Genomic DNA, 13,777 nt, shown 5'->3' on the forward strand with positions numbered 1-13,777 from the left:
TCCCTGCATTCAGTTGGTTTTGAGAGAGAGAATGCGGGGAGGACGGGGCGCGCGGCGGCGGCCAGGACCCCCTGGGCCTCACGACCCCCGCGCCGCCCCCGCAGGGCTTTTTCCGGCGCACCATCCGGCTGAAGCTGGTCTACGACAAGTGCGAGCGCAGCTGCAAGATCCAGAAGAAGAACCGCAACAAGTGCCAGTACTGCCGCTTCCACAAGTGCCTGTCGGTCGGGATGTCCCATAACGGTAGGTAAGGCCGTCTCCCGCCTCGTCCCAGCCCGTGCCTCAGTTTCCCCTCCCGACGTGGGCGCGGACGGCGCTGTCGCGCTGCACCCGCAGCGACCCGAGAAACCGAAAGCCCCGCACGCTGAGTGAGGCTCAGCGCGGCACCGGGAGTCGCAGTTAGAACCGTCCAGTGGTGAGGCTCGACGCAGGGTTTGGGAGCCAACTGTCCGTCCCGGTGTCGCCGTGACGCTCCTTCCTGTCACACAGGGAGCAGGTGCCACCTGGGCCTCGTATCCTGCTGTGAATTTAGCTTAATTCAGTCACCCTCTCGTTTGAGAACATGCCGCTTACAGGCGAAGATAAACGTAAAACAACGAGTTCGTGAAAGTGGCATGTCCACCTTCTGGAAAAAGGGAAAGGGGCGACGTGAACTCACCGCGGCGGGACTCACGTCCCTCCACAACCGAAAGGCCCGATGGTGGGGGGCGGCCCAAAGCCCCACCTCCTGATTAACGATTAATGGCGTTGCCTTTCATTTTAACCTTTGGAAACGGCCCGGGATTAGTGGAGTTTCAGTTTTTTTGTGTTCATCTCTCCCAAGCAGAAAGGTGAATGGCTTTGAGGGGCGGATTTGACCTTACCTGCCGACCTCCATTTGGGGTTGCGCCCGCGCGCAGCTGTCCGGGCCGCCGTGAGCCGCTATTCACGCTGCCGCGCTCACGTCCGTCCCTCCCCCACTGCCCCGTTTCTCTCCCCGCCCCCAGCTATCCGTTTTGGACGCATGCCAAGGTCTGAGAAAGCAAAACTGAAAGCGGAAATCCTTACGTGTGAGCATGACGTAGAAGATTCCGAAACGGCAGACCTCAAGTCCCTCGCCAAGAGGATCTACGAGGCCTACCTGAAGAACTTCAACATGAACAAGGTCAAGGCCCGGGTCATCCTCGCGGGGAAGGCCAGCAACAACCCGGTAGGTGTCTCCCTGCGCCGCGGGCGTTTGCCAGGCCGCCGCGTTCTGGCGGCACCGCGGCAGCTAGAGCGCAGAGGAGGGCTGAGAAGACAGGTGTTGAATGCTGGGGAAAAGGTACTTGTCCCCAAGGTGACCGAGAGACAGTGGAATGGAAATATTCACTCAGAGATGCTGAAACGTAGCTTAACCACTCCTGTCTGCTGGGGCTGATCCACCCCAAAGCTCCTAGCGACCCAGTTACTCTAAGGCCTATGTAATTACTACACCACAAAAAGAAATCTAGTTAACAGCGACCAGATTCTAGGGTGTGTCTGAGTGCATTAAAAAAAAAAATCCCCATTTTAACACCAGAAAGTGAAACCGTTCAGGTCCCACTCAGACTGCGTTCCTGCGTCCCTTCTCCCCATGCTGCGCCCTCCTCTTCGACCTGCTGCCCCGCACGCCCCTTCCTGCCTTCGGGGGGAAGGCAGCCCTGGCTTAGGGCCTAGAAACGGGGAGGTGTTTACAGGAACCTTGCTATCTTTTTGGAAAGTTCTGGACCTTTCCGGGAGCATCTGTGAGTGCCTCTTGGGGACTCCCCGCACGTGCTTCATCACCTGCCCAGCCCGGTGTCACCCCACCCTCACCCCGCCCTCACCCCCTCGATAACCAAGTCCGTCTCCATAGAGCTGCCTCCAAAGAGGGGGGCGGCCGAGGTTGGCAAATAAAGACACTTGGCACTTTCCTCCGAGCCTGGTGAAACAGGTTTCGTGTGTGCTAATGAGTAGCTTGAAGCGATCCTTGTTGGGAACTACAGGCTGGAGGTTTTAGTCACAGTGAAGTAAAGTATTTCACAAGCTGCTTTCTTTCGAGAACAGACCAAACCTCTTTTCCACCGAATCCTTTAAGTCTTCAGTGAGTTCTCCCACTACATCGGCTGAGACCCTCTCGGGGGGTTCGTGCGAACCCCGGTAGAGACGGGAGGAAGCGCACCCACGCGGGGTGGCCCCGGGGGCTGGGGCAAGCTGACTCAGCATAGCGGGAGCAAAGGGACCCGCCGTGTGCATTGCGTTCACCTCTCCTGGAGGTGATGAGGGGGTGTAGCCCGGAACCGGTGTCACCGAAAAGTCTGACTGTTTCAGATCTTTTTCGATCTTTCCGAGGTCTTCTCTTTCTCTCTAGGAGCTTTGGAATTTAAAGCAAACTAAAGGTCGTCTTTACCCTTAACCAAGCACTCTCTTTGAATAGAATCTGATTTCCAGGGAGTGTCCTTGTGGGTGGCCTGCTGAGATCCCCGGGTCTTAGGAGGGGCCCCGTCACGCTTTGCCAGAGCCAGCCATGTCTGGGCGGCGGGGTCCTCTCGGAGAAGAATCTGTGTTTGGGTCCCAAGGAGACAAACAGGAGACCGGTAGTCTGGGGCTGGGCTTCACTGCACCAGAAAGAGAGAACTCGGTGTCCTGTTAGGGCCTGGGCCTGCTCCCGCCCCCCACCTGCGAGCCACGACGTCCAGGTGTGGCGCTCACTGCCTGTGACCGCACGGTTTGCTCTGGGCCAGGCTCGCTTCCCACCCCGTGTCCTCTCCGCGTTGGAGGTGTGGCCCTCCTCCTGCCCACCCCCCCGACTCGGCCCTGGCCCCCGGTCTTCTCTCTGTGCTCCGTCTGGAGGAGCCGGCGGGTGGGGAGACCACAGCCCGCACCTTTCGCGTGGCTCGGGAAGCAGTTCAGTCTGTCGGTAGGACATCTACGGGGGAGACCAGGCTTCCCCTGGCCTGGTCACCCTGAGCGGCGCTCAGTGACCCAGCACTCAGCGCTGCTCACGGAAGTCCCGCCCAGGGTGACACGGCAGCCCTCGCTGAAGCTGTGTCAGGGAACGGGTCAGGGAAGCGGTGTCGGCTTCCCAGACCCCCAAGCCTGCAGCGTGCGTGTGTCTAACTATCGTTCACGGAGCCGCAGCGGCACCAGCCCACCAGGCCTGTGTTGTCAGGTGGGGGAGCGTGAGTCTGTCCAGGCTGTCGGCAGACTTAGTCACACAGCTTGAACTTGGGAGGACAGGTCTGCCCCCGGAGCAAGATGGGCATGGTCTGCCGTCACTCAGGGCTGGCTTCTTCCCCGCCAGCCCAGGGGAGGCCTCCTGCAGGGCCTGCTAGGCGAGGGCACGGAGCTTCTGGACCGTCACCCAGACTTGGCCCTCGGTGCTGGCAGACTTTTACTTTGAAAGCAGGCCCCGGCCTGCTGGAAGCGGCAGCTGGCCTGACCCTTGCACCAGACCACCGCTTTGCCCTGTGAAAACCAGTCCCGTGGCCTGTGGGTCGGCTGAAGCAGAGACCTGAGGTTGACCCGGGACCCGCTAAGATGCTGGGTGGACCGGGAGGGTTCGGGGGCAAGGGACGGAGACAGGGTCTCAGGGGAGGGAGGAATGTTGCTTGGAAGCCGGGCAGATGCGGTTGCTTTGGGGAAAGGGCTCTAGCAGAGGCAGTGGGGGTGGGCTGGGTAGCCGGCGTCTGGGTCTGCCTGGATGCAGGCTGGGGTGAGCCCCTGGAGTTCACAGTGAGCGGGACCCTTCGTTGTTGGTCAGAGCCTGTCAGGGCACTCGCCTCGCCGCCCCTTGCTTTGAGGGTGACAGGGACAGAAGTGTCCCCGAGGAACTGGGGGACTGTGGCTTCCCTCTGGACATGGCTTCCACAAGAGGTGCTTCCCACACACGGTGCCTGGGAAGAGGTCGTGAGCTGACCGGTGGTGAGGGGTCAGGGGTGCCTCCTTTTGGAGGAAGCAGCGTGCGGCTGACTGAGACTGGGGAGCTTGAAGTCAGTGCCTTTCTTGTGACGGGCACACGTGCACTCACACTCATGCATATGTGTGTGTGTGCACACTCACACCCATGTGTGAACCCCCACACGTGCATGTTCACACATGCACACTCACACATGTTCACACGTGTGTGCCCATGCACACGTGAACTCCCGCACACACTTCATGCACACGAGCACGCTTGTACATGCACACTCACTCTCAGTCTCAGCCGCCTCTCGTTTGGGGAGCCGGCTCCTCTCTGAGAAAGAGGTGAGGGCGCTAGTTGGGGGGCAGCAACTCTCTGGCACCGGCTGCTCAGATGTCCACCACTCAGGGTCTGCGTGACAGCGAGCAGTCCTGCCCCGTCTTCCGTCTCATAGACGCACCGGGAGTTGTTTATTCCGTCGGGGGAGGGACAGCAGGTGTCTGCTTCGGGGGTCCCCGTGTCACTCACTACGGTTGGGGACTGCCTGTAGAGTCTCCGGATGTCTTTAGTTACGAAAAACGCTTATCTTCTGAGAAGGTCGTTGAGCTCTAGACCAAGCTAGGAGTCATCTGCAGCCAGCCCTGCACGCAGACGGGGTTCCACAGAGTCAGGGTCCCGTTTGAAAAAAAAAAATGAAGCAAGGGCATGTGTGGCGGAGGGCAGGTTCTACAGCCGGCTGCGGAGGAGGGGTCCCCGCGTTCAGTGCTGCGGGACCTGGGGGACGAGCTGGCCGGCACCACACGGGGTTTCCTGCCAGCCTTTGGTGGAAACACCATGCGTGCTCCTTTCGTCGTCTTTAGATTGAAAACCATTTATACCATTTCTAGAAGTGTGCAGTCAAGCCTAGCCCAACGCTCATTAAACCATTCATCCGAGGCAGCTCTACCAGGAACTCAGGCTTTTCCTAGAAGACGGTGCTGCCCGGTGTTTACACAAGATGCCGTTGAGATGTTTTGGAGACGGGTTGTTACAGGTGACACTGCGGCACACGGGGCAGCGTCGGGTGCAGCCAGCCGCGGGCGTGTGCTGGCCGGGGGCCCGCTGGCCTCGGCGCGGGGCGGTTGCAGGCGAAACCGGGCAGTTTCGGATCCGTGCGGCGCGCTCTCCTGACTCCCTGGGAACGACCCCCGTCACGTCAGATGGGTTCCCGTCCAGGCGCGAGTGTGAACGGCACATTCCAAAGTAAAACCACAGGGCCCCGCAGGAGTGAGGCTTGCGTGGGTGTGGCCGGCGGGGTCTGTGAATGTCTCGCACGAGACGGACAGCAGTTTGAACACGTCCCCTGAAATGTCCCTGGGTGTGCTTGAGTGTGTTATTGTTGCGTTACAGAATGACATGCTTACGATTTCGTAATTAGATTTTGTAATAAGAGGGGCGTCATTTGTGCCGGGCCGGGTATTAGCAGCGCAACTGTCTTAAACAGTCTTATCAAGAATGTTTATCAGCCAAGCTTGGCAGCTTTTCAGGTGTTTTAAATACAGTTTCTCGAGCTTTAATAAACACTGGCTTCTTAATGTCACCACTTGTTTTGAATTCCAGCGGTCTCCAAATTGGCCAGTTAATGAGGCCTGCGTTCTAAAATCCAACTGACGACTTTATTAACGTGGAATATTTGTTCCACAAATATTGGAACATATTGAGCCAATATGCCATTGAGCCCCTCCCCCCCCCAGGCCTTATGAGAGCATGTGTGTCCTTAAACTTGCTGGGGGCCGCCCCGAGGGGGTGCACCCTGTTTTGGCAGCCCAGGCTGGGGTGGGATGCCAAGCTGCTGCTGCTTTGAGATTCTCAGTCACTCTTGAACAGACCGCCCCCGTTTTCATGTTGCACTGGGCCCTGGGCTCGGCCTGTGATCCGCCACGGAGAAGAAGCACTCTGTCGTCCAGCACTTCGGGGACCCACCCCGGTGTGGAAGCGTCACGGCCCACGCTCATGCTGCAGACTCTGGGAGGCCCTGCTGCCTCTGAGTCCCTGTTTCTCGAATGTTTCTGACCATGGAGCTCCCCTCTCTAAAACCCCTCCCGCCCACCCCCACTGAATGCGCTGGGAAAAGCCAGTGATTGGAATGAAGTCAGCGTGGCCTCAGAGTCTGTTGTTCGAAATGGAGGGCTGTCGCCCGCCCTCTGACCCGGACAGACGTGTCCCTCGTCCGTCCCGTGCGGGCGAGGGCCGTGAACCTGGGCTCCCGTGTGCTGTGACGCAGGCCAACCTCTGCAGACCGGTGGTGGTCTGGCTGCTTTTATGGTCTCCGGGGACAGGCGGTTTGGGGCTCCCTCTGTCACGCTTGAGAGGTGTAGGCATTTCGGCTTCCAGTTTTGGTTCAGGATGTTTTCACCCATTCGGGGTGCTTTCTAAAACGTGCCCTCGCCTCAGCTGGGGGGTCGGGCTATTTTGCCCCCGATTCTGTGCTGCCCGATCTGACTCAGGTTCTGCACTTCCCAGGCTGCCCGCGGGATTGTGCCGGCCCTGGGCGGCGCACAGGTGCCTGCAGGGGGCTGTGAGCTGATGCCGTTGTGCACCCGGGAGTGGGGCCACCTCCCGCGACAGGGCAGGCACTTTGTGGTGATGTGTCCTGGCCACTGGCAGGGATCCTTAAAGTCACGCGGTGTCTGTGGACCCTGTTCACCTAGGGCAGCAGACAGCGCCTCCGCCCCTCGTCACCGGCTCCACGCCCCCCCCCCCCCCCCCGCGGCAGTTCTGGCCAGCAGTGTGTCCGTGCCTCTCTCCTGAGCCCTGCCAGATGGGTGTGCTCTCCTGGGAGGGCTGGCTTCCAGTTCTACGGCCGCCTGCCCCTTCTTGTCCCTTCTTTCCTCCACTCGGTCTTTCTAAAGTTCAGGACCCTCGGGGTTAGGAGCAAATGGCGTGGGCACGTGGGGCTGCTGCCACGGGGCTTGTTCCTTGTTCCAGAACATGGAGCTCTGACGTGCCGGCCGCAGTCTCGTGCGCAGGGAAGCAGGCGTCCTCCAAGGCTCTTGCCGTTTGTCCCCAGACAGTGAGGCTTTAACAACGTCTCCTCGCATATTTGTACTTGAATGCCAACTTTCTGAGGTGTGCGTGTTCGCAGCCACACCTGCTCAGTCGGCAGTCAGGGCTGGGTGAGAGCTACCTGTGTGCAGACCGTAGAACGGCAACGTTGAGAATGGTCATAGTGAGGGCTACCCCAGCGGTGTCTAGGCGTCCAGAGAACGTGACCACACGGCGAAAGCGCCTTGCTAGTATTCTCTGGTTAGTCTCACTGCCAAAAATCAGTGCCTCGCGCTCTCAGCAGTGAAGCCCCCGCAGCGTCAGGCGGTGGTGGCTGGTGTCTGGCCCATTTCGGCTGTGGGCTCGCTGTTGCGGTCCCCCGGTCCCCACCGGGGGGAGGTTCTTCCGGACGGGGACTGTGTCGGGTGCCCACGCTGACCATCCCCAGGTGACCGGGATGCAGTGGCTCCTCGCCAGTTCACTGATGATCAGGGGGACACTTGTCACCCACGACCGGACGTAACTCAGCGCCTTTCTCTGCAGCCCTTCGTCATCCACGACATGGAGACGCTGTGCATGGCCGAGAAGACGCTGGTGGCCAAGCTGGTGGCCGACGGCATCCAGAACAAGGAGGCGGAAGTCCGCATCTACCACTGCTGCCAGTGCACGTCCGTGGAGACCGTCACGGAGCTCACGGAGTTCGCCAAGTCCATCCCCGGCTTCGCCGGCTTGGACCTGAACGACCAGGTCACGCTGCTGAAGTACGGGGTCTACGAGGCCATCTTCACCATGCTGTCCTCGGTGATGAACAAAGACGGGATGCTGGTCGCCTACGGGAACGGCTTCATCACGCGCGAGTTCCTCAAGAGCCTCCGGAAGCCCTTCTGTGACATCATGGAGCCCAAGTTCGACTTCGCCATGAAGTTCAACGCGCTGGAGCTGGACGACAGCGACATCTCCCTCTTCGTGGCTGCGATCATCTGCTGTGGAGGTGAGTTCTCTGGTTAGTTCGCGGGTGCCGCCGCTTCCGGACTCCCATCGTGAACTGGGGGCGGTAAATCCGGCGGGGGCGGCGCCAGGGGCGGGGGCGGAGCCGCGGGAGGGGCGGGGCCGCGGGAGGGGCGGGCCGCGGGAGGGGCGGAGCCGCGCCTGAACCTGTGCGTCGCCACTTCCTAGAAGCCAAAGGAGAGTCGCACCTGTATCATATCGTATATTATTGTGTATGAGTTCGTATTGTGCGTTGTGCGTGTTTTATTTACATTATAATATATAAGTGCTCTACTTAACATCGGAACATTGGCAGTTACGCCGAGCAGTATGCCAGGTAGGGGTGATGATAATAGCGTCCTAGAATGCGCGGTGTGTGATCGTACGATGCGGTCCTGTGCTGTGCAACGACGTTTGGGTTGACAGTGGGACCGCGCACACAGCCCTGCCCCCATCATTTTGGCGGAGCCGGAAACCTGCAACCACCTGGTGAGGGCGCCGCGTCGCCGCGTCGAGGTGCCGTGCGCCCCGCACGAGCTGCGACGCTGGTGGGGACAGCCTGCTGCGCTGAGAGCCGCGTGACGAAACGGCACATGCAGGCGGGCGCAGCCCTTCGCGCCCGATGGTGAGGAGCGACGGCGACGTCCCTGGTGCGTGTTTGCCGCACTGCACTCCTGACCGTGGTTCTCGAGCGCGCTCTTCCTGCTCACGACGGCTGCCGTGGCCCGGAGGCCGTGCTGCGCCCGCCGCAGCCCCATCCCGTGTGTGCGCGGCTCTCGGTGGCATCACTGCCGCTGTGCTCAACCCACGTGCTCCGTACAGTGCCGCGCGTGCACACCGGGGCCCAGAGCGCAGCCGCCGCGCGCAGGAGGCCAGGTTGCTTCGGCGTGTGCGCGTGCGCGGTATCGGTTGTACAGGGATGGGACCGCCTAACGGCGGGTTTCGCCGAACGTGTCCCTGTCGTTAAGCGGCACGTGACTCTATAGTTAATTCTGTCCCTGCCACGTTGTTATCATGCCATACTCTGCGGAGTGCCATGCACCTGTCAGGACAGCTGTACTCACGCTGCTTCAGGACGAGGGGCACTGGTCGCTCACCAGCGACAGTCGCAGAGTTGGCTCTGCCAAGGAGGCGGTCCCGGGGAGGGAGACCTGGGCTGCTCCGCGGGAGGCTGGCTCCACGCCCCGATTTGTGGCTCGCTGTCACACTGCTTTAAATAGTACTGTCCCGGGTCTAAGAAGGTCATTCCCGGCGGACCTTACCCAGCCCTGAGGGAGGCTGATGGGGCACCTGTCCCCACAAACCGCTGGCAACTGTGCTGTCCCTGTGGCCGACTCACTCATAGAACCGAGGCTGCCGCTGTCACCCCGACACCACAGGGGCACAGAGTGAGTGCCGGTCCCACAAGGTCCGCCCGGTTCCCACCCAGCCGGCAGCGGCGTGCAGGAAGCCCGTACTCTCTGGCAGAAAGTATAACACGGCATCAGGGCCGTGCGTGCGTGGTCTGCCCTCGCGCTGCGGGCACGGAGCGGCTGCAGAGCAGTCTGTGTGCAGTGCGGGCTCGGCTTCATGAAAGAAATTACTGTCACGTGTGAGCCCGGCACAGAGAAGTGGCGAGATGCACCCCTGCGATGGGGGTTCGCTTCATCTTTTTACATTTCTGTTTAAAAAGTTAACAATTACCGTCGACCCCGAACCACATGGACTTGAACTACACGGTCCACTCACACTTGGATTTTTCTTGGTAAATACACAGTTGACCTTCCCTGTCCCTGGTTGTGTCCCGTGGTTGGATTCCACCAACCACGGCTCAAAAACAGTATTTTTTGAGTTTGTATTGAATTTATTGGGGTGACATTGGGTAATAAAATGCCGCAGGTTGGAAACAGTATTTTCAGTCCTTGGTTGGGAACCCGCAGAGGAGAAGGGCCAGCCGGGGGTGTTGATCTGGGCCCTGTCACACGAGGGACATGCACCTGTGGGTTTTGGTGTCCACAGGGGGTCCCAGAACCGACCCCCTGCAGATACCCAAGGGGCTGCAGTTCAGTTTGGGGGGAGTCAAAGGTTAGACCCCCTGGCATGGTTCAAAGGTCAACTGTATATTTTACAACCAAAAAAGATGGAAGAAAGAAAGAAAGAAGGAAAAAAATCTGTTTCATAAGCAATCCTTCTGAAAATCAGAGGAGTGAGTGGGGCTTTAACCTGCCTGTTGAGTATGGGTTGTGGGGCGGGGGGGAGGGTATTTTCTAGACCAAGGGGGGCAGAACCCTGGTGCCCACAGCACTCAACCGTCTCTTCTTTCCTTTGGGGGTAGATCGCCCTGGCCTGCTGAACGTCGGGCAGATTGAGAAGATGCAGGAGGGGATAGTGCACGTGCTCAAACTCCACCTGCAGAGCAACCATCCGGACGACGCCTTCCTCTTCCCCAAGCTCCTGCAGAAGATGGCGGACCTCCGGCAGCTGGTCACCGAGCACGCGCAGCTGGTGCAGGTCATCAAGAGGACCGAGTCGGACGCCGCGCTGCACCCGCTGCTGCAGGAGATCTACAGGGACATGTACTGAGCTCTCGCGAGAACGCACGAGGGGAGGGGAGCTCCCCGGGACTTCTGGAGGTGGCGGCGGGCGCTGCTGAGGAGGAACGGGATCAAGGCCACTTTGCACAGGTGTCCCCGCCGGACCCCGAGAACCTGACGCGTGCGCTCCAGGTAACCGCGACCCCATTCCACACCGGCCGCCTTTTCACCGAGAGCGTGCAGAGTTGGGGCTTGGAAAACTCGGAGAGCCATGCTCGGTTGTCCGTCGGACTCGAAGCTGTCCGGTGTTAATCAATGCAGATTTATTTAAATCAGGGCGGTGATTCACCACTGGTGCCTGGCGACCTCGGGGGAGCGCTCCGTCTCCCCAGGTACCACTGTTGACCCCTGGGCTCCTTCCTAATGTTGGAAACTAATCAGCACTTTTTAACTTTTGTAATCCTGTATATCTAGATGTAACCAAAGGTTAGGCATTTTAAAAGCGGCTAAGTATTTATTCAGAAGACTTCGATTCTGCTCCCTGAATTCGAAGAGCGACAATATGCAGTTTTTTTAATCGTAGAAGTTAGAATTCTAAAGAATCATCTGATAAGCTCTGGAAGCGCGGCCGCCGCATTGCGTTGGCTCCCCGGGTGCTCGGCTGCAACTAGGCCGTGGGGAGGCCCGTCCCCGGCTCCTGTAGAAAGTCCCGGGAAACCACGTCTCTGCCGCCCCCCCACCTCTGGCTCACGGCCCCAGTAGAGCCGACATCGGTGAGCAGGATGGCAGTGAACTCGGAAGTACCTCAGCGTTCCAGCCCTTCCACCTGCTTCCTCTCAAGGGTGGGCCGTGGCGGCGGCTGGGGACGGGGGACGTGGTTTCCAGGGCAGCCTGAGAGGTCACCTGCAAATGTCTTTCTGTGTCCTGTGAGTCGAGGCAGCTCTTGGGTCTTTCCCTGTGTTGCTTTTTAAAATATGCAGCTTTATTTTTGTAACTCTTGGTGGTAGTAGCTGTTCGCTGGAGTGGAGAAGATGAGGCAAATGTGACTTTATAGTCCTCGGGGGGTCACCTGGGGAACAGCGGGGGTGGGGGTGGGCGTGAGGTCCGGCAGGTGGCTTCACGTCGTCCCAGGAGCCTCCATGGCCGGCGGTTTGTGCAGAGATGGGGGCTGAGTGCCCTTCTCCAACCTTGCGCATAAGACGGGTTGTCCAGCACGGGAAGATGCTTGCTTCAGCCTTAAAGGTCAGCTTCTCGGCCTCGGGCCGCCTGTGGACGCCACGTGGGTTGTGTCTACAGCACGTGGACCCAGGTGTACTCTCCCCTTCTGTCACCGAGGCGGATCCATTGTCCCTCTCGGACGTTTTCAGCAGCTCGCCCGCCAGGGCCGGCAGGCACACAGCGGCCCCTGGACACCGCGCCCACAGCGCCACGGCCTGGATGGGCCCTGGACACCCCTCCCCCGCTGCCTTGACAGAATCTGCCCTTTAAGGTCATTGCCACCCAGTGTTAAAGGAGGGTCAGGGTTCCCGAGGTCAGCGGTAGGGAAATGCAATAGAAAAACAGTCCCACTGTGAGACCTCAACCAGAAAAAAGTGAAAGTTGCCACCAGGGCACCCTGTGAAAAACTCCACACACACTTCGTCTGTAGGTCAAGACCCGGTCAGAGGAGCTGCTGACAGCCGCTCACAGAGCCCCCACATGGGGAGGGCGTGGAGCCGGTGGTCGTCCGTGCCAGGCAGGAGCCCGGGAGCAGCCCCCTGATGCTCTGCCCCGGAAGGAGGCCCCCCGCGCTCACCAGGCTGGGGGACCGTGGTTGTTGAGGTCGGGGCTCTGGGGGGCCGCACCTGTTTCCCCTCCGCTGACCTCTGGCCTCGGAGAGCGAGCCCCGAGACCCGGGCTCTCAGACGAGATGGGCATTCCGTTCAGGCTCCAACCGAGCCCCCCAAAGCAGCCCGTGACTCCGCCGGGCCAGGCGGGCTGCTGGAAGGCGCGGCTTGTGCGTTGGCGGCCTTGCCGAGCGTCGGTTCTCCCAGGACCCAGCCACCAGACCAGCCACGTCCCCGGTGAGGCCACGGAGGAGCCCCCAAGGGACCTCAGCTTAGAAGCCACTTGCTGTCTTGATGCGGTTCGCTTTTATTAACGGGAAGGAAAACCCTGTGTTCCCATTCTTGTCAAACAGCCGAGTCACGACCGGCCACTGGAGTGTTTCGGGTCAGCTCGTCGGGCTCCCCAGCGTGTCCGGGGTCAGACTCAGGCGGCCGCCCCCCAGCCCGGTGCACTGGGGCACTTCGCACAGGGGCTCAGGGAGGAGCATGCGTGCTCGCTGGGTGTCCGTGAGCACCTGCGCCCTGGCGGTTCCAGAAGCTTCCAGCCCAAGTGGGAAGCCGCCGCCGTCACCTCCGGGATGAATGCACCCGGTGACCCTCGCCTCGGCCAGTCTGTTGAAACCTGCCTCTTTGGGTTCTTGGCCCGGGATCGCAGACAGTGCCAAACTCCTCCCGGGCCACGCGGTCGCCAGGCGGCCTCCGTCTTGCGTGCTGACGAGAACCAGGGACGGCCGGGGCTCCCCACAGACACGCCTCCCAACCAGCTCGGGGCGGCCCCAGCGGGCCTCTCCACCCGCCCTTCCGGGCCCCCCGGGCATTTCCGGTGGGGCACCCCTCACGCAGATTCTGCACCCGCCACCCGGCGAGGGCTGCCCTGCAGGGAGTCACCTCGTGACGCCCTGTGTCACCTGAGACGAGATGTTCCCAGTGCACCAGCCACAGAGGGGGTCAGGGGGTTGACTGGTGAGAGCTGTCAGAGCACCGGGGGGCCGTTCCTTCTCCCCGCCCTGCTCTCCGGTTTCCCTGAGGCCTTTCTAGAACCTGACAAGGTGAGCCCCGAGCCTCTTCCCAAGGAGACCAGTGACAGCGGAGACCAGTGACGGCAGAGCCCAGGAGAGGACCTCGGAGCTCAGTTCCCCCCGGGGTGCCCCCGGGGGCGGACCCCGTCCTGAGGGGCCCTTGGTCTTCATTCCCGGAGCGCGGAAGGCAGCTCCCTGCTCGTCCCGACGCGTTGCCGGCCCGGGCCGTCCTTCCGAAGTGCTCGGGCGGGGGCTGAGCGGAGGGGCCGCAGGCGAGGCTGCCTCCTGGGGCCTGAGCAGACGCTCCGGACACAGGTCACCCTCTGCTCGAGGTGTGGTGACGGAGCCGCCCGCTCCGCCACTAGTGCCACCCCCCCCCCCCCCCCCCCCCCCGTCGGCGGCGCACCAGCTACCTCAACAGACCCGTCCGAGATGCCACTCAGACGAAGGTGCTTGGGCCCTGCGGCCGCGTGCTCCCCACCACCACGGACGGGGAGGGTTCCGTGACCCCCAGAGGGACCTCTG

General features: G+C 60.8%; 1 protein-coding gene across 3 annotated transcripts in view; it reads left to right on the forward strand.

Annotated features, from left to right (window-relative positions):
• Positions 1-12,076, forward strand: part of PPARA (peroxisome proliferator activated receptor alpha) — a 44,675-nt gene extending 32,599 nt beyond the window's left edge. For all 3 annotated transcript variants that reach the window (XM_036019749.1, XM_036019750.1, XM_028532271.2), the window contains 4 exons: positions 105-243; positions 987-1,189; positions 7,451-7,898; positions 10,209-12,076. In XM_036019749.1, the coding sequence (XP_035875642.1) occupies positions 105-243; positions 987-1,189; positions 7,451-7,898; positions 10,209-10,456 (1,038 nt within the window). In that variant the 3' untranslated portion in view covers positions 10,457-12,076. The remainder of the gene's footprint in view (positions 1-104; positions 244-986; positions 1,190-7,450; positions 7,899-10,208) is intronic.
• Positions 12,077-13,777: the final 1,701 nt, after the last annotated feature.

The sequence above is a fragment of the Phyllostomus discolor genome, chromosome 2, assembly GCF_004126475.2.
Source record: "Phyllostomus discolor isolate MPI-MPIP mPhyDis1 chromosome 2, mPhyDis1.pri.v3, whole genome shotgun sequence".
Taxonomy (NCBI): Eukaryota; Metazoa; Chordata; class Mammalia; order Chiroptera; family Phyllostomidae; genus Phyllostomus; species Phyllostomus discolor.